The sequence below is a fragment of the Leptonotus elevatus genome, chromosome 7, assembly GCF_054856555.1.
Source record: "Leptonotus elevatus isolate MCC_2025b chromosome 7, RoL_Lele_1.0, whole genome shotgun sequence".
In the NCBI taxonomy this organism is placed as follows: Eukaryota; Metazoa; Chordata; class Actinopteri; order Syngnathiformes; family Syngnathidae; genus Leptonotus; species Leptonotus elevatus.
The window spans coordinates 3,066,315-3,091,412 of record NC_141245.1 but is presented as its reverse complement, the minus strand read 5'-3'; the positions used below and the strand labels follow the sequence as shown (position 1 = coordinate 3,091,412).

The following is a 25,098-nucleotide window of genomic DNA, read 5'->3' as shown; positions in this document are numbered from 1 at the left end:
ACATTTACAATTGTGGGCAAATCAATAGTGTTTCTTTTTCTGCGACCACTGTCAAAATGAGTTAGTTGCTTAGTTGGCACTCCGAACAGTAAAGCATGATCAATGTAATTATTTTGTGCCACCTAGGTTCCCGGCTATTCATTGGCCATCCGAGCTCTGGATAGTGGAATCCCACCTCTGTCCTCCACTGTTATGGTCAAGATTGACGTCTCTGACATTAATGACAATTCGCCTACTTTCTCACCGGCCAACCTCACCACTGTCATTCAGGTAAATGCCCTGCTGTAAGAAACACATTTTCATCAAGATTTGGTGGTAATGTGTTTTTTAATATTGTTATTATAGCATTTAAAGTGTTTTGGGAAAGAAGCCAGTAGTGCTGCCTGTCAGTATGATGTAATAAGGTTGCTGATGCATGATGATAGCTCACCAGGGAAGTCGGAGCTATAATTTATGTCCTAAAATATGCCTGTCATGTAATATTTCCTCTCATGGTTCAGGCTTCTAACGCCCCATAACTTAAATGGTTGAGTACGTCTTGTGACGTGAATAAAACACAACCTTTGAGGCGCTATCACACAAAGCGTGTCAGTTTCAGATCTCAAATGTCGAGAAAGGCACCTTGAGATACCTCAATGTGCTGTTCACAATCATCCTGTGATTAAATGTTAATCAGACAGTCAAAGTAATGTCCTTGCATTCGACCCTGCGGCTAATACAAAGGTGCGGCTTATCCATCAGATCACAAGGGGGCGCATTATAAAGGAAGCGCAAGAGTGACAGGCAGAGCAAAACAAACCAAGTGAGCCCAAATACAGTAGGAGAGACAGAACGAGAGCGAGACAATTTGCACCCTCAAAAAAAAAAAGTAGTGGGAACCAAGTGCGGTAACATTAAAACAACCTGCGGCTTACAGTCGGGTGCGGCTTATATGTGTAACAAACTCAAGTATTCCCCAAATTTAGCTAGCGCAGCTTATAGTCAGGTCCGCCTTGTAGTCCAGAAATTACTATACTCAAGTAAAAAGTAGTCATCAAAAAGTACTGAGTAACTGCTTGAACATGAAGTCTGATTTATTTTTAAAAACAATGTCATTAGATAGACAACAACATAAAATTATGTGGAAATGCTCGCATCTTTAAATCATAAAAAATAAAAACAATAAAGAACTTTTTGAGCTCGAACAACAATGCAAGCAAACACATTCGCCCAAGCATTCACAATCCATTCACAAATTGTGGCGTAACTCGCTCAGCGCTATATAGTATAATCACCATAGGTGGCAGTTTCCCCTTCAAACCCGCATTTTTTCTGCTGGGCAAAATTTATTTTGTTGTTGCTGATTTTGACTCTTTTCCCATAAGAACAACATGGAATTTTTTGGGGGGTGTTATCTCATGTTTTTATTTATTATAGTGGACGCCAGGATAATATGGCTGTAACGTGTTGTAAACTTACCAAGCTTATATGCCACATTTGTTGCAATGTCATGTCCACTGGGACCATCTATGGTCTGAAGGGGTTAAAGTGAAAGCACCAAGACATTAGGGATGTAACAATAATGGCAATATTGTGATATCGCGATATTAAAACTGCCACAATATCATCGTCGCCATGTCACGATATTTAAAGCTGTACATCTGTTAAAAAGGCAAGTTTATATTCCATTTGTGCGCGTTCCAGCACCCTCTGGTGGTTAGTTTTTTAGTGCCATTTAATTTTCATACGGCATGTTTTGGCCTTTCTATGTTTAAAATCCACACTAATCGTCAGATGAAGGGATACGTAATATGCTTGTGAATCGAGTCAATAAGTGGAGGAACTCAATGTACATTAGCAAGTGTCGATTGTAGATTGTTAATGTGCAATGCTGTTATGTACAAAAGCATGATATTATGCTTTTTTTTTGCATGAGCAAATTTTTTTACAATATTGTGACCTTTTTTCATGTCACCATCCTCCCCACAATGTCGTGATAATTATTGTATTGTGTGGTTCATATCGTGATAATATCGTATTGCGACATTTGGATAGCGTTACATCTCTACAAGACATCATCTTTCAGTTGACTCTTTTGGGTTCTCATCATGCCTGCCAGTACTCAACCAGGGCCGTATTTCCTGTATATAAGCAACGTGTCCGCAGAAATGCTCCCACACAGTCAGTCTAGCGGAGCACTTACCTAAGTTGCATAACAACATTTACAGATATTAGAACTCAGTGCGCCGTCGATTATTGAGAACATTTAAGACTTTTAAGGGAGCCTTATGGCCGTAAAAATACGGTAAATCTAATGTATGAAATGGGGCGGCAGGTAACGACTCTAGTGTAGCCCAATATAGCGGAGTAAGAGTAGCATTTCTTCTTTACACATCTACTCGAGTAAAACTCAAAAGTATTGTGTGGTAAAACTACTCCTAGAAGTAAAAAAAATTTCAAACTGTAACTCAAGTAAATGTAATGGAGTAAATGTAACTTGTTACTACCCACCTCTGTATGTAAGATAGGATATGCTCCAGACTGCTGGGGCCCTATTTTCGTGCCCAGGGCAAGCCGAGAGCAAAGCGCAGTTTAACTGTGCGGTTGGGTGAAATTTTCTTTATTTTGGTATTTTTCTAGACGAGCACAGAAGACGAGGGCATTTGCACCATTGTGGGATGGAACACAGCTGGCTCCCGGCCAATTGAATCGGCTCCCCTCTTGATAATGATAATAATTAGTTCAATGAATTGATTTCTGTTGTCATATTTATGAATACCAATACATCCACCTGACATGTCCGTGGCGTGCTGAATGTGTCTGCCTGCGCAAGTCCTGTTCCACCACCTGCTTTTTGCAAGTCTAAAATCTAGTCTACTTTTTCTCACCAAATTGGAGATGCGTCAGGGGACTTGGCAGCACGGTGCGAAAGAGGCGTAAGGCGGTCCCAAACATGATACGCTAGACTTGCATTAAAATGAAAATGAACCTGACTACGAAAATAGGGCCCCTGATGAGACGCATGAAAATAGTATAAAAAATTAATGCTTGTTTAAAAGTAATGTAATGTTACGTATTATATTGCTTCCTATCTATCTTTCTCAGCAGCCACTCAACAGTCTTGATCCTATATAGTCCCTCTCCTTATGAAAAGTCTATTGTTATTCAGTTTCATCTCAATAAATAAAAACATTAAAAAGTTTATATATTTCAGTAGTTCAATTCAAAAAGTAAGCCTCATATCTACTGTACATTTAAACACATGTAAATATTTCAAAGCCAAACAAAACACCAACGCCCACCCCACCCCCACTCCCCATTCAGTACCCTATAAAATGAGAATAATTGACAAGTATAATATTATGTCACACTCCAATCAGCTAATAATTGAAACACCAGCAAACGTTTCCTGAGCTTTTAAATGGTCTCAAAATCTGTTTTAGTAGGCTCTACAATCATGGGAAGACTGCTAACTTGACAGTTGTCCAGAAAACAGTTATTGACAGCCACCACAAGGAATTCAAACCACTACACGCTATAGCTCAAAAAGTGAGTGCAGGATCCAAGCACATTAATAACAGCTTGTAACATAAGCTTTGAGAGGACAATAGTGCAAAACCCATTCAAAAACTTGATGAAATTTGTGATTCCGTCAACCTGCCCACACTAACAAAACTAGCAAAAGCTGGTAAAATGACCAGGACATTGCCGTTCTTCATTGACTAGCAGACAAGCCTGACCTAAACAGTATTGCCATGAGGACGATGAGAGACACGACGCAGTAATGCAGTAAAGCTGAAGTATGTCATCAAGCAACATTGGCTTCAATAACACCTCAGCAGTGCCTCACCACATGGATGCAGTATATACATGCAAAAGCAGCTCCAACTAACTGTTGACAGCATAATGAACATAGTTTTTGGAATGCCAACATTTCTGTATTAAAAATTGGTTCTTTGTAGGTCTGCTTGGTTATGGAAAAATGATTGTTTTCATGATTATTTTGGCAATAATTGAAATCACAATTATTCAAGCAATTATTTATTTTTGGGTACAAACCAAGAAAATGTTTAAGCATTTAAAAAAAAAAATATATATATATATATATATATATATATATATATATATATATATATTTTTTTTTTTTTTAAATATATATATATATATATATTTTTTTTTTTTTTATATATATTTTTTTGCTGTAGGAAGATCATTAATTTTTTGGGTACAAAACAAGACAATGTTTACACATTAAAAAAAATAGAAACAGTTCCTTTTGGACCAAATAAAATGTATAATAATATATATTTACAATAATGTATATTTATTTATTTATGTTGGCAAAAACTTCAAATTCGAGTGCAGCATGTGCACTGTGCAGTTGGATGATTTTTGGGTACAAAACAAGAAAATGTTTATACGTAAAAAACAAATTAAAAATATTAAGACATATAACATTCTTTGAAACACTATAATTATGCAAGTTCCTTTTGGATGAAGCAAGATTTATTAAATTAGTTATTTTAAATTTGAGAGAAAACAAAGGTGCAAATGTATAAATTTAAACAACTCAAAAATGTGTATTAATAATCTTTTTTTACGACTATGCTGATTTTGTAATTGTGGAGTGTAATAATTGAAATTGAAATTAATTCCTATTCTTCTGTAATATTTTTTATTTAGTTTTAAATGCGGGGTTTTTATTAGCTGTAAACAATAATCCTCAAAATTATGAGAAATAAAATCCTGAAATACTGTATACACTATGAATTTCGGTGTTTCACTTTTTGCAGTGAACAACCAGTAAACAGTTTCCCTCGACATAGTATAGTAATTTATTGAAATGAAGCTGTAGTGATTGTTGTGCTATTGCGCTAGAAATCAATTAACAGTGAATTGAGCAACATTCTTGTATTCAAAATCAAAATGTTAAAAAAGATTCATTTGCAATCTGGCAGGTCTGATTCACAGTTTGTTTACTCCCCTAGGAAAACAAGCCAATTGGCACCAGTATCATCCAGCTGTCCGTTATCGACATGGACTCATCCCACAACGGCCCGCCGTTTGACTTCCACATCTTATCCGGAAATGAGGGAGGAGAATTTGAGCTGGAGCAAGATGGAACACTTGTGGCCAATCAGGTGTTCAGGAGGGACCTGGCAACCACATATGTTGTACATATACAGGTACTACCTACGGGCTTTAAAAATATCCCAAATAATTAGAGCAAAATCATCCTAATATGACAAGACCTTGTATTCTTCTTATTATAATGTCCAAGTTTTTAGTTTCAGTACAAATTGCAAGGAGATTAAAAAATATATATATACCATGGTTTCTCGTGAGAGTTGTCTGTGTATGCTGAAGTGAGGAAAAGCTTTATGGAATGATGTATTGCATAGTGGTATGTTGTTAATGTCGTTGTCATTGTGTATAAGGACTCAAGAAAGCAAATTCTTCAAAAATTTGGTACATTTATTAAGCACAACAACAACAAAAAACTCTTGCTTATACTTATAAAAAAATGCTTATACTCTATTGTTCCTTTGATTGTGGCTGGTGTGAGTATGGCTGAGTGTAGTACTGTATGTCAAAAGGCCTGAAATAGTTGGAAACAGGTGTACTGTTGATGGTTTGGCTATAGAAATGCAGTGATAAGCAACATTTTTAAACAAGTGTATTTGTTTAAACGCATCTGGCAACAAACAAGCAAAAAGGAAGCCAATGTATTTTTTAAATGCAGTGAGGAGGTGTTAACAGCACCAAATTATCTGCAGGTGTTGAGATGAGGCAAGCATAGTCACTTCATCAACACTGGGAAAGACAGGCGGGGGGGTTGGGGGGTAAGCGGGGCGCAAGAACTACAACTCCAGGGCAGACGCACAAAGGAATAACACCTTGAAAAACAAATTAAAACACAACGAAATAAAGCAGGCACACTTAATAATAAAAAAAAAAAAGTTTCATCCTGAAATGCTTTGATATGATTTTACATTCAGATAGACATAAAGAGTTTTTAAGGTTTTAATGTAACTTGTGTTGTATTAAAATGTATTAAAAGTATTCAAAAGTCGACAATTTCCCCCCCAAAATTCTGTCAGTCCCAGAGATGTATCGTTTCATCAGTATTTCATTATTCAGTGTACTGTACATACAATCTTTCTTTATCCTTTTTCAGTACCTTAAGTCTGTTTTTCCCCCATCTTTATGTAGTAAATTTGTACATTAAGTCATTACATTAGTCACAAAATTTATTTTTTGCTGATTTAGCGCTAAATTGTACTGATAGTCAGGGTAATATCTGGGCTTGTTTAACTGAACACAAAGCTGATATAAGTACTTGCAGGAAGTCATGACTCATTATTTAAAACAGGTTTGCTATACATTCTATAAGAGAATTTACCATATTCTTAGTCACATTTTTTGGGGAAATGTAGGCTATTTTACAAAAACCGAGACCAACAACAGTAGAGCTCGGACTCGTACCCAAAATCCCTTATCCATAATAGTGGGTGCATTCAGAAATACGCTCTGAGCATGCACTGCTTCTCTCGGACTCTTCAGTGTTGTTAAAATGTGCCGTTCCGTTATTTAGAGTGCCCAGAATAGGTAGTGTCAAGTGTGTCAGGCACTACAGATGGAAACGGTTCAAGCACGAGCTGCTGATTGCTTTATGACGACTTAGGCTGCGTTCAGAAATGAATGGGTGCACTCTGCCTTTCCGAATACATGAGGTCATTACCTTATCTAAAATCACATTGTGACCAACATAAATATTTATAAGAACACTAGAGGCAACGTAACCACTGGTTGGCCATCGTAGGACAAGGGACTGCTATGGTTCGCTGTGCTGTAGTCACCGGTAAGTTGGATAATTTACTCACTTACATACTTGCTGAATTCTTGACGGATTTATAAACCGATTAATTTATTACAAAACTTATTCACGTGGCTATGATTCAGGCTGAATTTATAAATTACCGCTTTGTTTCTTATTTAAGCATGGCGTAGTTGTTTGTGTAATCTCTTGTGACATATCTAACAGCAAAAAAAAAAAATGTGTTTAGAGTTTGGGAGAGTTGAGCAATCTACAGCTTTTTTTTGATCAACAGCTAAAGCCCTGTGCTTCATTGACTATAATGTTATGAGTAATCGAGCAGCCCTGTCCCAAGAAGGCCGGCCGCTCTGTGGTTACGAGTTTTGGTAGGTGATTGTAGGCCGACCTTCTGGTTCTTCTGGTAAACTTAAAAAACATTTCAAACACTTTCAAGCTTTTTTTTTTACATTCATTTACAAACACAGGCACATCTTGTGCTGTAGGCACAAAAAAATTCCATGGTCAATCGGTTTTAACGGGTAATCAAGGTTTTGTCTAATACAAAATTTAATAGCATCCATTTTCTTAACTCATTCACTTCCAGCAATTTTCACGGAAGCAACCCCCCACCCCCCCCCTTCGGCTGTTTTACTGGATTTTGACTGATTTTGCAAGTTCCATAGAATATTCTGTTATTTTGCTATAAAAACATGGAACCTACCAAAAGAAAGCTTATAGTCTCTTCTTTCATCAGGAAAAAAAGCACATTTGTATCTGTTTCTATTTTGCAGAATTTAGCATTAGAATATAGGTAAGTTTCATTATTCACAAACCTGTTGAAAACACTGGCAAAAAAAGTGGTTGATCTCTTATACTCTGCTGCCACCTGCTGGCCGTTTTATGTAATAACTAACTACCAATTCTTAAAGCATTCTCTTTAGCTCAGATGCTGCATCAAAGCATTCTGTCTGCTCTAGCATAAAAAAACGTTTTAAAAATCACATATAAATACGTTTTGGGGAAAAAACTTATTCATACATTTTTGGATTTGAATGAGTTAAACAGTTATCCTGTTTGATCTTATAGGGTTGCTTGGAGCCTATCCCTCCTTTTAATAAAAGGCATGTACACCATAAGTGTTTGCTAATAAATATCCAACCATACCGATCACGGCTAGCAAAAATACCTCCTGACCCGAGAAAGCATACAGGTGATACGTGTACAAGGGTACGTCTGCAAATAAAGGCGTACTGTACATACATCTGATCTTTTCCCCTTTTTCTTTTTCTTTGCAGGTGACCGACTCTGGGAGGCCTCGCTTGTCCTCATCCTCCATGCTGACAGTCAGGGTGATTGAGGAGAGCCTACACAGGCCTGTCGCCCTGCCCCTCGAGGTTCATATTGTCACCATGGAGGACGAGTTTCCCGGTGGTGTCATTGGAAAGCTGCATGCCACAGATGCTGACCCCTACGATGCATTGACCTTTGGCCACGCCCCACCAGCCCATCGCAGTCTCTTCAAGATTAGCCCTCGTGACGGAAAGATCATCGCCCTGGGAGGTCTGGATGCTGGCAGATACTCCCTTAACGCCAGTGTTAGTGATGGCCGCTTCGCTGTCCCCGTGTCCGTCAGCGTGCATGTTGAGCAGGCCACCCCGGAGATGTTGCGCGAGGCTGTGACTGTTCGCTTTGAGAGCGTAGCGCCACAAGACTTTGTCGCCTCGCACCTGAAGAGTGTGCTAAAGGTGTTGCAGCAAGCGGCCACCTCTCAGCAACGGGACGCTCTGCACCTGCTCAGTCTGCAGCCAGTTGGTGGGACCAAACAGCTGGACATGCTTGTCGCTGTGGAAACAGCAGAGGGCGGCTACTACAAGGCAGCTTACCTCACTCAGAAACTTAGCACTTCGCGCCGGCGACTCGAGGAAGTCCTTAAAGTCTCGGCCATCTTGGATAAAAACTGCTCAGGGCTGGATTGTCGTGGGGCACAGTGTGAAGAAAGTATCATCTTGGATTCACACAATTTGGCAACATACAGCACCCCGCGAGTCAGCTTTGTCTCACCGCGCTTCCATCGGACGTCACGCTGCACATGCACTGGTAAGCCATGTCCACTTTTGTATTAGATAGAACAGAACAATTAACTCATTCATTCCCAGCCATTTTCACTGAAGCAACCCCCCTCCCGACTGTTTTACTGAATTTCGACTGAGGCCTATAGAATATTGTGTTCTATTGCTATAAATACATATAATAAATACATAGAACTTACCAAAAGAAAGATTAGAGTGTCTTCTTTCATCAATATATTTCTATCCGTTTCCGTTTTGCAGCAATTAGCTGCTTGACCATAGCTAAGTTTCATCATTATTCACAAACCTTTTGAAAACACTGGGGAAAAGACCTTGTTGCAACATGGCCCTGGCTGATCGCTTATACTCTGCTGCCACCTTCTGGCCTTTTTTGTAATAACTACCATTGCTTTACGCAATCTCTTCAGGTCAGAATCTGCATCAAAGCCTTCTGTATGCTCTTGCATAAAAAACATTTAAAAAACGTATAAATACGTTTTTGGGGGTACAGGACAAATTATTAAAAAACGTATTTTGGGTTTGAATGAGTTAATTAAATTCATATTGAGTAGAATGCAATTATCAAATTGCAAAAACTTAAATTTTTGTCGATCATTAGTCTTTATTTTTTGTATGTATGTATGTATTTATGTATGTATGTATGTATGTATGTATGTATGTATGTATGTATGTATGTATGTATGTATGTATGTATGTATATATGTATATAGTATATGTATTTATTTATATAGTATAGTGTCTAAATATGTCCAGTGCTTAAGAAGTGCAGTTTACACATTTACATATTATCATTTCATGAAAAGTTGAAGTGAAAAAGCTACAGATTTGTTAGCATTGTTTGCAATCTACCTCATGACTTACTGAATGTTGTTATGCCACACACTTGTTTGGTAGTTATTGTGTGGAACATTTAAAAGACTGCAAGTTAAAGTGTTTAGTCAGTTTAAAACACCAATTGAAGTAGATAATCAACTGTCCACATATTCATTCATGGTTTATTTGCCTTGATTTTAACCTATAAGACCAAACCTATATGACTAAATAAATTTTGTATAATAAATCTGATATTATTTATTGTAGTACAGAATAATTTATTGCTTTTGTTTGTTTAAAAAAAAGGAAAAAGAACCTTAACAAAATAAACACGTTAAATCGCAATTGCATTACTGACGGGGAAAAAAATAATATTATTTTTCTAAATTGTCCAGGCATAGTATTGGAGCGTGTAGTATCACATTTAATCTAAATATATGCAAAACATTTTTAGAAGAAAAATATTTGTTTTAAACATATATAAAATAAAAATAATACTTGATTATTATATACAAAGTAGAAAGTATTATCAATTTTTCACAGTTTTTTTGTTTGTTTTGGGGGATTTTGCCTTGGCTTTACGATATTATGTGCAAAGTCTAAAAATGCACAATGGATGAATGAATTGAATGTTGACTAAATTTTGGTTTTCCCTTAAGACTCTTTTCTGTCTGTTTCCCTATTGCCCTCTGGGTATAAATTGATTGATTGATTGATTCTGTTGTTAGATGTCAATTGTGCCACATCATCTGAACAATGTGACGACCAGCCGTGTCCAGCAGACATGCAGTGCGTTTCAGTGGACGCCATCAGAGGGCGCTATGCATGTCAATGTCCACCGGGCAAACTTGGAGTGTGTGCAGGTGTGTGTCAAAAACATTGCTTTTGACATGTTGTATTTATTTTCATAACGTAATATTGCATTTTGGTGTATTTCCGCCCATGTGTGTGTATGTGTGCGTGTGTGTGTGTGCGCATGTGGGTGTAGGACATTCATCTTTGAGTTTCTCAGGTAACAGCTACATAAAATACCAGCTGTCAGAACGGCTCCAAACAGAGTTGAAGCTCAGTCTGAGGATCAGAACATTGCAGACTAGAGGAATCATCATGTACACTCATAGTGAGCCTTGCACCATGCTTAAGGTATGTATGTTGTGATCTCCATCTCTCTCTCTCCCTCTCTCTCCCTCTTTCTCTCTCTCTGATCCATTTTAAAAACTCTTTCACTCTCAAAAGTATTTTTTGTTTAAGCAAAATAACTTTTGCAGAGTCCAGGATTATTTCAGGTGCATTCATCCATCCACAGGGTATAGTTACCGTCACAGACAATATGTTTCTCTGCTTGTGTGAGCAGCTGGACGAGGGAAAACTGTGGTTCCAGCTGAGCTGCGTACCTGGCAGCGCAGGTGGTGACAGTCCTGACATGTTGGGGATCTCTGGCCAGCGCATCAACGATGGCAGCTGGCACACGGTGGCAATGGAGCTTAACCGCAACTTCAGCAGTCTCTCTCTGGATGACAGCTATGTTGAAAGGCGCCATGGACATGCCTACGTGCAACCTCTTGCTCTCGACAGAACCATCTACTTTGGTGCACTGGTCAGTGAATTGTTTTTGATTTCTTAATTAGTGTTATTATTGTACACCTACACAACATCCACACTGTCCTTGATTATATCTATTATGTGTGGTGCGGAGTTAGGACTCAAATACCGACAAAACATAGTTTGAAAACAGATTGTCTTACAAATTAATAACCCAGCAGACACAATTCTATATGACAGAATAAAGGCCTAAAATAAGAGTGCCTAGACAAAATAAGCATCATCATCATCATCATCATCATAATAGACATAGCAACTGAATAGCAACTGATGAAATCATCATCATGTGACTGACATCACTATGATAAGGGACATAGCAACCGCATAGCAACTGACACTATTATCATCAGAATGCACATAACAACTGCATAGCAACTGACATCTTCAGCATCATCATAAGGGACATAGCAACTGCAAAGCAACTGAGTACATTCTCATAACGGGCATAGCAGCTGCATAGCAACTGACAGCAATATCATCATAAGGGACATAGAAACTGCATTGCAACTAACAATATCATCATCAGAAGGCACATAACAAATACATAGCAACTATCATCATCATCATAAGGGATATAGAAACTGTCTTGCAACTGACAATATCAACAGAATGACAATAACGGCATAGCGACTGACAATACTGAGTACATTCTCATAACAGACATAGCAGCTACATAGCAACTGACAACATCATCATCATAAGAGACAGAAACTGCATTGCAACTGACATCATCATCAGAAGGCACAGAACAACTGCACAGCAACTGACATCACCATCACCATCATCATGAGGTGCATAGCAACTGTATAGCAACTGACAACAACATCATCATAAGGGATATAGAAACTGTCTTGCAACTGACAATATCAACAGAATGACAATAACGGCATAGCGACTGACAATATCATCAGAAGGCACATAACTGCATAGCAACTGAAAACATCATCCTCATAAGGCACGTAGCAACTGCATAGCAACTATCATCATTATCATCATATGACATCATCAAATACAGAGCCATAACAACACAATGACCCCATAACCCAACCCAAAACACAGTCGTAACAATATCTTCTTAATTGATAACTATACAATGAGGAGAATTTTGTTGTTGTTGTGGGAACTCACTTTGATTGTCTGGACCAGTCTAGTTTCATGTGTTGTAGAAAGAGAAGGATTTATGTCAATGGACCTAATGGGGCATATGTTATGTCTTGTCTTGCGTTACTGTCCTAACCCTTGCCCCCAATGGCCTCAGGTGCAGCATCCCACTTCACGCAGCCTCATCGACTCCCAAAAGGACCCAAAAGTGCTTGAGGGCTTCCAAGGTTGCCTGGACTCGGTCATGCTCAACAACAATGAGCTGCCTCTGCAGAACAAGCGGTCACACTACGCGGAGGTGGTGGGACTGACAGAGCTCAAGTTGGGTTGCATGCTCTTTCCTGATGCCTGTCTGCAGCAGCCATGTCGCAATGGGGGAAGCTGTGTCAGCCTGCACTCTGGTGGTGAGTGACAGCAACTGCTACTGTTACAAACCAAAATCACAAGTTGCGCAAACAGTATACAATTAATCAAGGATTTATTTTGGCTGGCCTCAATATTTGATTGGCATTCACTCACTGCATCATAAGACCTACCTCTCATATACAATATACAATAATACGCTCCATGACAGACCAATTTAATATCTATGCAGGTTTTTAGCCGTCATGAGGTCAAATTGAATTATATAATTGATGTCCATTGAATAGCACCTTTGTTTGTGATCTAGACAAAAACTACGAACTCAGATCACCCGAATTTAAACGTAATTTTCTCAGTAGCAATGAACAAAGAGGCAAATCTAAAATAAAGATTTTTTTATACATATATAAAATGCTAATTGATGCAAAACAGAAACAGATATAAATATACTTTTTTTCTTGATGAAAGAAGAGACTCTAATCTTTCTTTTGATAGGTTCCATGTTTTTATAGCAATAGAACACAATATTATGTGGGCCTTGCAATATCAATCAAAATCCAGTAAAACAGCCGGGAGCGAAGGAGGTTGCTTTAGTGAAAATGGCTGGGAGTGAATGAGTTAAATGCTATTAAAGGTTGTAGGTTGGTTATATGAACAAGCACAACATTGTGTTTGTTTTTTAGTATGTATAGTATATGGTTTTTTTTTTACAACATTGTGACCCTTTTTTATATCGCCAACCTCCTCACAATATCATGATATTTATCATATCGTGACTTTAATGTCGTGATAATATTGTATCGTAATGTTTGGATATCGTTACATCCCTAATTATTTCCGACGCTAATATAGGACTTTGGATGCAGCATTTTGTGTCTTGCTCATGCACGACATTCACTGATGTGTAATGTGTTCACTGCATGCTGAGCCAACATATCCTATTGGCCCTTGAATGCTCTGAACCAGGCAGGGCAGCCTTTTCATGTTGAGGAAAAAACTAGGTATCAGTATGGTATTGCCATTTGCCGATACTGCAAAACTGGTAATCAGAATCGTATCGGGGGCCAAAAAAACGGAACACCACTAGTAATAAGCAGAGTGCATTCCTGTCACTATAGGGAAGTGCTTTTCTGTTAGAAAGGGCTCTGGTGCCATCTTCTGGTAACTTAGAGCTTTCAAAAAACTTTGAATCTGTGAATTTTTCAGCGAATAACGGAGGCAGGATAATGTTACCAAAAATAAATGTGAATAGGTGACTTTGAGAGTTCCAAGAATAGACTTTCTGAAAAGAGTTAAATTAATTAGACACTCTTAATGGCCCATTTTTTTGCGGATTTGAAGCAGATTTAAAAACGACAGAACTATAAGACTTCTAGCAACTACGGTGTTCCCTCGTTTGTCGCAGATTCATTTTTCGCGCCCTCGCTGTTTCGTGCATTTTTTACAGCGTGCTTTTTATTTTACAGCGTGCATTTTGGGGCTTTTTTTACAGTGTATGTACGCGCCGTTCATCGCCGCCATCAGAAGGCTCAGTGCACCGCCTGCCACCCGCCCCAGGGTTCTCGCAGGCCTGCGCCGGCCACAACACTCGAGTGGAGTTTTGGGGGCACCGCGGCAATGCGGTCCCGGTCAAAATGGGTTTACTTGTCCTGCCTCGTATCTTCATCATTAAAAATTAGATTGTCCGTCCCGAACTAGTCGTGGGCCGTTTGAAAATCCTCGTTGTCCTGGAGGTCTTTGGGCGGCTCGGACATAAAGGACCAACAAACGCCGGATTTTTACCTGGGATGGGAACCATCGCCAGCGGGATAACTTTTTGAAAATCCTCGGTGTCCTGTAGGTCCCCAGCCCTACGTCCTACCGGGGACATACGGGCATCCTCGGATTCGCCTCAACAAGACCTTTCCAACGGTGTATGGCCTGTCGCCTTCCGACAGTTTCCCAATTTCATGCCCTGGAACGCTCCAGCGTGCGTCCGCCACCGCCCCATGGCTCACCCCTAGATTACATTGCATGCGTGTGCATTGCGGATCCGCTCCGCCGATTTGTTTCCATTTCCAGCTTGTTTATATTACATCAGCTGCGTATGCGCTGCAGATCGACTGCCGACCAGCTTGTGCCGAGACCGCCAGACGAATAGACCCACTCGGGCAGGCGCCGGCCACCAGGCAGCAATGCGCTCCAGAGCCTCCCGGTCAAAATTGATTTCTCAGCATCGTATCATCATCATTAAAATTAAGTGTAATATGAACAAAAAAACTTATAGAATGAATGAATTTTATTTTTTCAAACACACATACAGCGCTGCTCAACATTTTGTGAACCTCTTGAGCAATTTGGACTTTGCAATTGTTTCAACCTGATTTTGTTGTTCAATCTGAACCATTACATTTGATATGAAATAACAGTTGTGGGTTTATCAATTCAATGCATTGTTCTTTTTTTTTTGCAATTGTGTTGTCAAAACTTAATTGAAAAGAGTTTTCGGTCAATTCATGTAGGTGCAAAAGTAAGTGAACCCTGAGCTGCATTACTTAAAACAAGCAGTCAAGTAGGATCAGATACGACAAATCGGTAGCTAAACTAACCACTGAAATGGACCAATGAAATGAGAGGTTTAGCAAAGAAAGTGTGCATCACTGACTAAAACGGCAACAAAACCACATCACTTTAGTCTAACCCAGGTGAACCCATACAGGTCAGTCATGCTGAGAGAAAGAGAAATCTTAGGGGACCTCAGGAAGTGGGTAGTGACAGCACATCTGTCTGGGGAAAGCTATAAAGTCATCTAAAAAAAATATTTGCTTCATCATTCTACTGTGAAGCAGATCATCTACAACTAGAAAACACTGAAAATTACTACAATCCAGCCTAGAAGTGGACGATGTTCTAAAATATCAGCAAGAACCACAAGAAAAATGATAATTCAGGTAAAAAGCCAACTCGAACATCACATCAAGGGATTTGCAGACCTCTTTTGCTGCATCTGGGACACATGTGCATGCTTCAACAATCAGAAGAAAAGTCAATCGACAAGGCTTTCATGGAAGGCTTGCAAGGTAGAAGCCTCTGCTCACAAAAAAGATCAAAGCTGTCCATCTCAACTTTGCCAGTGAGTACCTGGACAAACCTGAAGCTTTTTGAAAATCCCTTCTGTGGACAGACGAGTCCAAAATTGAATTGTTTGGTCACAACTAAAACAGTCATGTTTGGTGAAAAGTCAACACTGCATACCAGCAAAAGAACCGTCACCCTAGAGTGCAGCAAAGTGGTGAAAATGTTAAATTCTGGGCTGGCTTTTCATCCTCAGGACCTGGACAACTCCACATAATCCAGGGAATATTGTGAAATGCTTGATCATGATCTAAAGCTGTTCTTTGTGAAGTTACAGCCTGGTAGACAATGGATCATGCAACATGACAATAATCCAAAGCATTCCAGCAATAAAACCAAGAAATGTCTGAAGAACAACAAGATTCATGTTCTGGATGTGCCCAGTTAAAATCCTGACTTAAAATATTTCAAATTACTGAGACGGGACCTGAAGCGGGCAGTTTATGCTTAGAGGCCCATCCAATCTCTCTCAACTGGCTGTGTTTTGCAAGGAAGAGTGGCAAAAATTCCTCCAAAGTAGATGTGAAAGACTGATAAGTCACTAAAGTAAGTGTTTGGATGAAGTTCTCATTGCAAAAGGAGGTGCAATGTCCGATTAAGTGAGAGGTTCACATACTTTTGCACCCATGAAATTTGAGGTTCTTCATTCTTTTGCTCAATAATGAATGACAATATTATCATTATTTTTGTTCAAGTGCATTATTTTCAATGTCAGCATATTAGATTGGGGTATGACTAAACATTTAATAAGGTTATTTTAATATTAACATTTAATAAGTTTTTTTTTAAATATTTTATACAAAAAATCTGACCATGCCTACAGGGTTCACAAACTTTTGAGCAGCACTCTATGTGTATATATATATATATATATATATATATATATATATATATATATATATATATATATATATATATATATATATATATATATATATATATATATATATATATAGTTGTTTTATTACCATTTATATTATTATTTTTTATTTTTTTATTCTATTTTTAATAGTTTTTATTATCAGTTGTATTCATTTATTTATTTATTTAGTCATTTATTTATTTTTTATTTGGGCAGTTTTGGTCCTCCATAAATTGATTTAAACTGTCTTCTATAAATGGGCAGCTTTGGTAAATGAGGGAGAACTAGTCAAGCTTGAAATGGATTTTGAACAATTTTATGGCCCGGACTATTAAAATGGTAGGAGAGTGTGGAATTATTTGTTAGTCTTTTTTTTTTTTTTTTTACGTAAAAGTTCAATAACATTATCAGCAACTAGTCAATCTAGTCAAGTTGTGCAACCTCTCAATTCTTAATTGAGTATTTCCTCTTTTTTCCCCTCTGCTGTCTTCCAGGATTCTCATGCAGCTGTAACCCCTTGTACACTGGAGGGCGCTGTGAGATCGAGATAACGGCATGTGTGCCCAATCCATGCAAGAACGGTGGAATGTGTAAGGCTATTGGCAACGCATTCCTCTGCAGCTGTAGAAGAGGCTTCATGGGTCTGACGTGAGTATCATTCCAATCAAGCTCTGAATGTGAAAAGAGATTAAGGTTGTATACCTTGATTCATTTGATTACAAATTCAGACAAACATGATTAAAAGAGAGATTATACTGTAGAAGAAGATGCGATGAACATAAAAAAATAATGATTGTTAGATTGTTAATAATTGTAAGACAGGAGGATAAAAGCACAGTATAGAGTAAAAAAATAATAATTAAAATTAATTCAGTTTTAAATGTATGCAGCTGCAGGTTCTCTTCAATGATTTCCAATCAAAAATAAAGCTTCATTTGAGTTTCTTTAAAGTTAAAATTTAAAACTCGTTCACCATATTTTAAAGCTGCCTTAATAAGTTTGAAACTTTTTTACACACGACTGCCCCCTCTGGACTAAAGTGCAAATGCAGCCTCCATAATGCTCGTGCATGAGCCGCGCAGGTCTGTACGAGCGCTATCAAACAGAAACTCCTCTGGCAAGAGGCCACTATTTTCAGACTAGCAAAGATTACTTCAACTGATAGAGTGAGAGAAAGAGAAAGACAAGACAATGATAGAGCAATTGTGAATAAATTGCTTGCATAGATAATCTAATTTTATACCGTGATATAGTGCAGTTGCTTGCAAGGAATTTATTATCTAGTAATATTTTAGGCCATGATACTGTAGTTCAAATACATAATAATGCTCAAATTAATTTGTTCCTCATAATACTTCAAATCAAGCAACTAAAAATGAAACGTATTCTTGCACACATTGGAAACGTGTGTCTGTGTTCTGTTTATATAAACTGTTGACTGGAAAGACGCTGAAGTTGCGAATAATACTGTAACTTCTCACATGAATGCTGCCAGCAAACGTGGCTTGTAATCTCACCTTTTTATTTGTCTTCACACAACCGGCTAGTAGCTACTGTTGGCCGCAGCCGACGCCGGAAACAAGAAACTAACCCGCGAGCCGAATTAGCACACGAGCTAACAACAACACGAAGCTATGAGTCCCTCTTCCCCTGCGAGACATACGATGCGTACACTAAACAGTCGGACACCAGAATGCAGACAACAGAATGTGCAACACATATGGCAAGCCCTTTGAGCATTTATTCCATATCCTTGATATCAGACAGTAGTGTTTCTCACTAGTTTTTTGTCAGCACCAAGTGATTCACTAGTTAACAAGTGAGGTCAAAACGAGCCCAACTAGTGCCACAAGTGGATATATTTGCATTTACTAGTTCACTAGATCACATTTTGTACCTCACTAGTCAGCTAGTAAGGTTGGGAAGATCCTAACTAGTGTAACTAGTGGACATTCTATGCCTTCTTAGTTAACTAGTAATCAATTTTAAACCTTACAAGTGAACCACTAAGGTAAGAAAAAACGCAACTGGTGATACCAGTGGACATTCGGCCCTTACATGTCAACATGCAAAATGCAACAATAGACCATAGACATCTTTAATGCGACTCAAACGGCAACACGTTCACTAGTGGACTGCATGCAAATGAGGCAGGCGGGACAAGAACTCTGATTGGTCGATATTCAAATCAGATGTTCTAATTGGAAGAGAGTAAAATAAAGAATTGGAAAAAATAAAAGAGACTCCAAGGAGGAGGAACGAACTCACGTCCTTCATCTTGGGAGACAATCTACTCCCTGAGCCAGGCAGCTCCTGCTGTGTGTTAGTATATCGCTCATGTCAGCTGGAATCTCCAAGAGACCAAAAACTATGTATTTGGTCTCTTGGATTTAAGAAAACAGTAGGAGGGGCATAGCTCAGGTGATAGTGTGGCAGTCTCCTAAACTGAAGGTCATGAGTTTGTTCCTCAACCCTTGAGTGACTTTTATTTATTTATTTTTTTCCAATTCTTTATTTTACTCTCTTCCTAGTGTAAATCTTAGCCTACTGTAAAACTGAGTCTAATTGGTCCCACTCTAAATAGAGTCAAGTTTACTCTAAATAGAGTCAAATTTACTCTAAATAGAGTCAAATATACACTACAGAATTTACTGTGCACTTTCAAACAACCAACTCTGTTTTCTTAAGATGGAACCAAGGGGCAGCAGATGCAAACAGCAGAGGTCCCAGAACTGAACCCTGTGGAACACCAAAAGTTCTGTTTTACATGTGAATTCATATTGCACATATTTGTCTGACCAGTTTATTTTTATAAATTTTTTTGCTCAACATAATTAGTATGAAGGAATTACAATAATGAAGAAATCACACGACTACCATCACAAGAGTCACAAGTCAACTACTGAGCACATCAAATTCCCTGCAGCACAGATGGGTCAAGCGGGAGTTGGGGGGATCATCACGGATCATATTAGTTGGGTGTGTGTCTCGAACCCCTGAGGTTTGATCGAACCCAGGTTCCAAATATTGTCAACGAGCACATTTATAATTGAATTTCCATTTTATATTGGGTAAACAAAACAAGATCATTAAAGAAAAATTTATTATTTTTTCATCTCACAGATAGCGGATCCTTTGTGCAGCCATTGCTATTCATGCATTCTTCTCCTTCTTCTTTCCACCACGGCGCAGCTGCGAGAAAGACGTGAATGAATGTGACCGCAGCAATCCCGAGGGCGAGTGTGAGAACGGCGGCATCTGTGTCAACACTCATGGTTCCTTCTACTGTAACTGCACTGCGGGCTTTGTGGGCCAGCGTTGCAGCCTGCGGCCTGTCGTGGTCCCCGACATGCAAGCCGGACATGCCGTAGTGGGGAAGGAGGAGTTGATCGGCATCGCCGTGGTGCTGTTTGTCATCACCACCCTAGTCATCCTCTTCATCGCTTTCCGCAAGAAGGTCTTCCAAAAGAGCTACTCGCGAAACAACCTGTCGCTGATCCAGGACCCAGCCACAGCAGCCCTTCTCAACAAAGCCAATGGCGTTCAGTTTAAGACCCTGCACTGCACAGCGGGAGACCCCATCAATCTTTACTCAGAGACCGGCCTGGGGCCCACCGTGGTGGGAGCGGGTGGGATGATGGGACCGCCGCAGGTGCCCGTCAGGCCTATGGCGTACACGCCTTGTTTCCAGGGTGATCCACGGTCCACGCTGGAGAAGATGGTGGATGGGCGCACTGTGGAGCATACAGAGATGAGCACCTTTCACCCGGAGTCGCCCAGGATTTTGTCAGGCTCCACCAGGAGGGGGGTTGTGGTGTGCAGCGTAGCCCCAAACCTGCCCCCGGTTTCCCCTTGTCGATCTGACTGCGACTCCATACAAAAGAGTCCGTGGGACAGCGATGACGGTGAGAACATGCAGTTATTGTCATTTTACACTTCACGCACACACGCATACACACGCAGAGGTACTGGTGGCTAACTGTAAGGCTAACAGCAGCACCGAAATGAGCTCACCGTACCATACTTGCCGCATGCATGCTAAAAACAAATGGTAGCATGTATGCTAAAATACAGTAACAAGCATTCTACCATGTGTTTTAAAATGGCAACTGGAGTAAAATAGTGAGTTCAGTTGTACTTTATAATTCAACTATTTAACTCACGGTACTCTTTATTCGTTGCCATGCACTTTAACAGGTGTTCACAATCCATTCACACACCGGCCGGTGTGGCCTTCCAGTTTATTTTGGTGGATTGCTCCAATGCTTCTCCAGCGGTTGAATCCTCCCAAAATGATGGCAAGCACCGACATTTTCTAGCTTCCTCACCTTTCGAACCATTGATGTGGAATTATCTCACGGCTGCTCTATTCCTATGTACAACCCCGTAACTGATAGATTGCAATTTAAATTGTCCCTTGTAAGCCTGTTTCGACTTTAAACTGATGCCATTTACGGAGTTCCGTCGGACTTCCGTCGGAGTTCCGTCGGAGTTCCGCCGGAGTTCCGCCGGGGTTCCGCCGGGGTTCCGCCGGAGTTCCGCCGGAGTTCGAGTCATCTCCGCGGATAGCGCCCGGTTGCTACACATTGCCAAATGGGTGGGGTCCAAACTAAATTAACTACAGGAGACAGGAGGTGACACTGCAGTCTGGCGTTTCATTTTATCTCTTTTTAGTCACTTTCTCGTTCCATCTCCACATTCGAATACATACAGCGACAACTCTCTTCTGCCTTCGCCACCACCCCCGTCCTCCCGCAATCCCAACACAGGCCAGCAGACAACCAAGAAGGAGCGTGAACTGGACCACATAAGACAAATTTAAGTGTGCCTTCTAGTTTTAAAATACATAAAATTTTCTTGAAAACTTCTTCCAGTTTACTTGGGCGACCCGCCCAAGTATTAACATGGTGTGGGAATGGCTGTTATTACAAAAAATGGCCAGCAGGTGGCAGCAGAGTATAAGAGATCAACCAAGGCCATGTTGCAAAAAGCTGTTTTCCCCACTGTTTTAAACAGATTTGTGAATAATGATGAAATGTAGCTATATTTTAATGCTAATTGCTGCAAACAGGAAACAGATAGAAATATACTTTTTTCCTGATGAAAGAAGAGACTCTAATCTTTCTTTTAGTGGTTTCCATGTTTTTATGGCAATAGAACAGAATATTCTGTGGGCCTTTCAAAATCAGTCAAAATTTAGTAAATCAGCCAGGAGCGAAGGGGTTTGCTTCAGTGAAAATGACTGGGAGTGAATGAGTTAAATATTGCACACAAGTAATACACACCATTTTTTTTTAATGAAAACTAATATTAAAACTAACTCTAAAACTAAGCATTTTTGAAATAACTAAAACTAAGCATTTTTGAAATAACTAAAACTAATCAAAACTAACAGAGCCACTCTGAAAACTAATTAAGACTAACTAAAATTGAACCTAAAATGCTCTAGAACTGGATGTGTTAAAAAACGGTCATATAAAGGTCACCGGAAAAGGTTATAGTGCATTTTATGTTCTTCTTGAAATTTTACCCAAAAGCCCAATGTCCCCAACTTGCTGCGAATAACATGTTTGGATGAGATTGGACCATTTACTTGAGTTTGAAAAATAGACTAGTGGAATATGTATCTAATGCAAGCTTTTCTTCAATATATATATATATATATTTTTTTTTTATGATAATAAAACTGAGTAAAATCTTGAAGGACTGAAGCCACACATCACAAATGAACCCAATTTAATTACTCTGCCATCCAAAAGTATTTGAACAGTGAGGCTGGGTCTATTGCACGGCTTCGAAGATTTTGTTTGAATCTACCTATCTTTGATTTGAGCAAAAGTATTGGAACTTGTGACTGAAAAGTGTGCTTTATTGCTTCGGTATGTCTTCTGGAATGAGTTTTCATTGCTCCTCATAGATGTAGCAAATGATGACAGTGGCATATTGAACTTACAGAAACATGTTGTGCTCCGATTTAAAGAAAAAGGCAACCAAAGTGATTGGGGGCTCCTTCACCAAGCAGTAGGAAGCCAAAAAATGGCACCTTTTAGAATGGCCAAGTCAGTGTTAACCCTTTAGCACAGACACTAAAAAGTGTAACACCAAAAAAAACCTGAAACAGGCTGTCGTGAAAGCCTCGAACTGCATCTCAAGAGAAGAAAACATGTATGGTGAAGTCTGTGGCGGCAAATGTGTAATTGACATCAGTCTATAGGTGACAAATGTTCTGCCTGTAATTCATATCTCTATTGTCACGTCTTTTCAATCAAAACCTATTTTCTGATTCAAATTATTATTAGTATTTTTTTTAAATATGTACAGGATATATATATATATTAGGGCTGGGTTTAAAAAATCTAATAATTAATATTGAATTGATTTTCGTTTTCCAGCATATCGATTCATAAAACCATGAATCGATTATTTTAATATATTTTTTTCCCCATAAATTAACAACAAAATATAATTTTAAAGGCCACATTTTGTTGTATCTTACTGTTTTCTTGAAATTTACGTGAATTTAAAAAGTATTTTCTTACATTTAAGAAAGACCTGACTTATTGCAATTTATGACAATTCAGAATATTTTTAAATTATATTTACGATTATTGAATTAGAATTATGAAAACATTTTCATCTCATCCATGCTGATGTCAATGTTTGTAACGCTTAAGTGATTATAACGTGTGTTATTTTCATTAATAAATAAATGTAACTAATTTAATTTAATCCATTTACCGTATTTTCACGACCATAAGGTGCACCGTATTATAAGACGCAGTCACAGTTACTGGTGCTATTTCTGTGTTTAACACACACATAAGGCACACCGCACTATTGGGCTCACGCACGTTTAAACATACATGTTTAGCTACACTGTGTAGCTAAACAGCTTTGAAGCACTACTTCAAGGTGACTTTTGCGATGTCTGTTGCTGTAAGTGAACGTTGTTCAATAAAGTGTTTTAAAAAAGAAAGGAAAACAGGAAACAATACACTACTGTATGTAGTAGTTTAGCCCGACCACATCTTTTGCATTTGGTATGTTCCATCTCCCTCACTCACTGCTCAGCAGAGCGTTCACTTTTGGAGGTAGCTGAGAAAAAATTGGTGTCTTTAGTATGTGGTGTGATGTGTTTAGCTACACTGTGTAGACTTGCACTACTTCAAAGTGACTTTTGTAAAGTCTTTTGCTGTAAGTGCACGTTGTTCAATAAAGCATTTTAAAAAGAAAGGAAAAAAACGAAACAATACACTACTGTATGTAGTAGTTTAGCCCGGACACCCCTTTGCATTTGGTATGTTCCATCTCCCTCACTCCCTGCACGAGCAGTCCGCTCTGATTTGGAGAGAGCTGTCAATCAAACAATTAATGCGTAAGTGGCTTATTAAGCTCTGAAACAAGCAAAAAAGAAAAAAAGAGGACACATGCTTACTGAACATGCATGCTTTCGTGCCATGGCATAAGTTTGAACACAAGTCACAATTGGCAAAGTGAACACGTGGGGGTGGGGGGAGGCTCAGGGGCAGAGGGAGAGGAGGGGCTGGAGAACTGCCACCAAGTTGACTCTTCTATGCTCTCACGTCTGTCCTCAGTCAGTTCCACCTTTCTTGTATTTCAGCAATGTGTGTGGGAAGTCCTCTCACACAGTCAGATTTTGGACTTTGGTCCACACACAAGGCGCACCTCGTTATTAGGCGCACCGTCGATTTTTTAGAGCATTTAAAACTTTAAAGTGCGCCTTACAGTCGTGAAAATACGGTAACCAGTTACTGCCTCTGCAAAATTTTATTTGGAACTTAATGCTTGTTATTTAAGAAGAATTGATGTTCCATAATTAATCAATATCGGATTGAACTAAGTGAATCAATTTGAATAGGAAAAAAAATCGAAATTCAATCCAACTGAACTCTTGTGAATCGAAATCTAATCAATTGAGGAAAATTGAATCGATAATATACCCAGCCCTAAAATATATGTCATACTTGATTTGTAGTGTGTCCTGATCCTCTATGCTCTCTTTGCAGGTAAAATGGTTGATATGGCCGAGGAAGTAACTTGTCTCTCAGGGAGCAACAAGGGCAGTAATTCCGAGGTCCAGTCGCTGAGCTCCTTTCAGTCCGACTCGTGTGATGACAATGGTAAGAGGCACCCTCTTTCCTTGTGTACCATGCTGTCAGTAATCCACTCGGAATCTCACAAATCCCTCGAGTTGCAGCTGGTCTTCTAAAATATCTTTACTTGTTTGCTAAAACTGGGATTGTGTCTCCACATTGAAATGCAAATACAAATGTTTTCCATAAAGATGGATTTCATACATTGGTGAAATGTTTGGCATACAATAGAACACAATACAA

At 39.0% G+C, this 25,098-nt stretch overlaps 1 protein-coding gene across 4 annotated transcripts in view; it reads left to right on the top strand.

The window, feature by feature from the left end:
- fat3a (FAT atypical cadherin 3a) overlaps positions 1 to 25,098 on the top strand; it is a 217,792-nt gene that overhangs the window by 180,017 nt on the left and 12,677 nt on the right. For all 4 annotated transcript variants that reach the window (XM_086080277.1, XM_086080276.1, XM_086080278.1 and 1 more), the window contains 10 exons: positions 127 to 270; positions 4,968 to 5,165; positions 8,092 to 8,893; positions 10,428 to 10,562; positions 10,688 to 10,842; positions 11,054 to 11,296; positions 12,560 to 12,806; positions 17,236 to 17,389; positions 19,934 to 20,646; positions 24,769 to 24,882. In XM_086080277.1, coding sequence (XP_085936403.1) covers positions 127 to 270; positions 4,968 to 5,165; positions 8,092 to 8,893; positions 10,428 to 10,562; positions 10,688 to 10,842; positions 11,054 to 11,296; positions 12,560 to 12,806; positions 17,236 to 17,389; positions 19,934 to 20,646; positions 24,769 to 24,882 — 2,905 coding nt within the window. The remainder of the gene's footprint in view (positions 1 to 126; positions 271 to 4,967; positions 5,166 to 8,091; positions 8,894 to 10,427; positions 10,563 to 10,687; positions 10,843 to 11,053; positions 11,297 to 12,559; positions 12,807 to 17,235; positions 17,390 to 19,933; positions 20,647 to 24,768; positions 24,883 to 25,098) is intronic.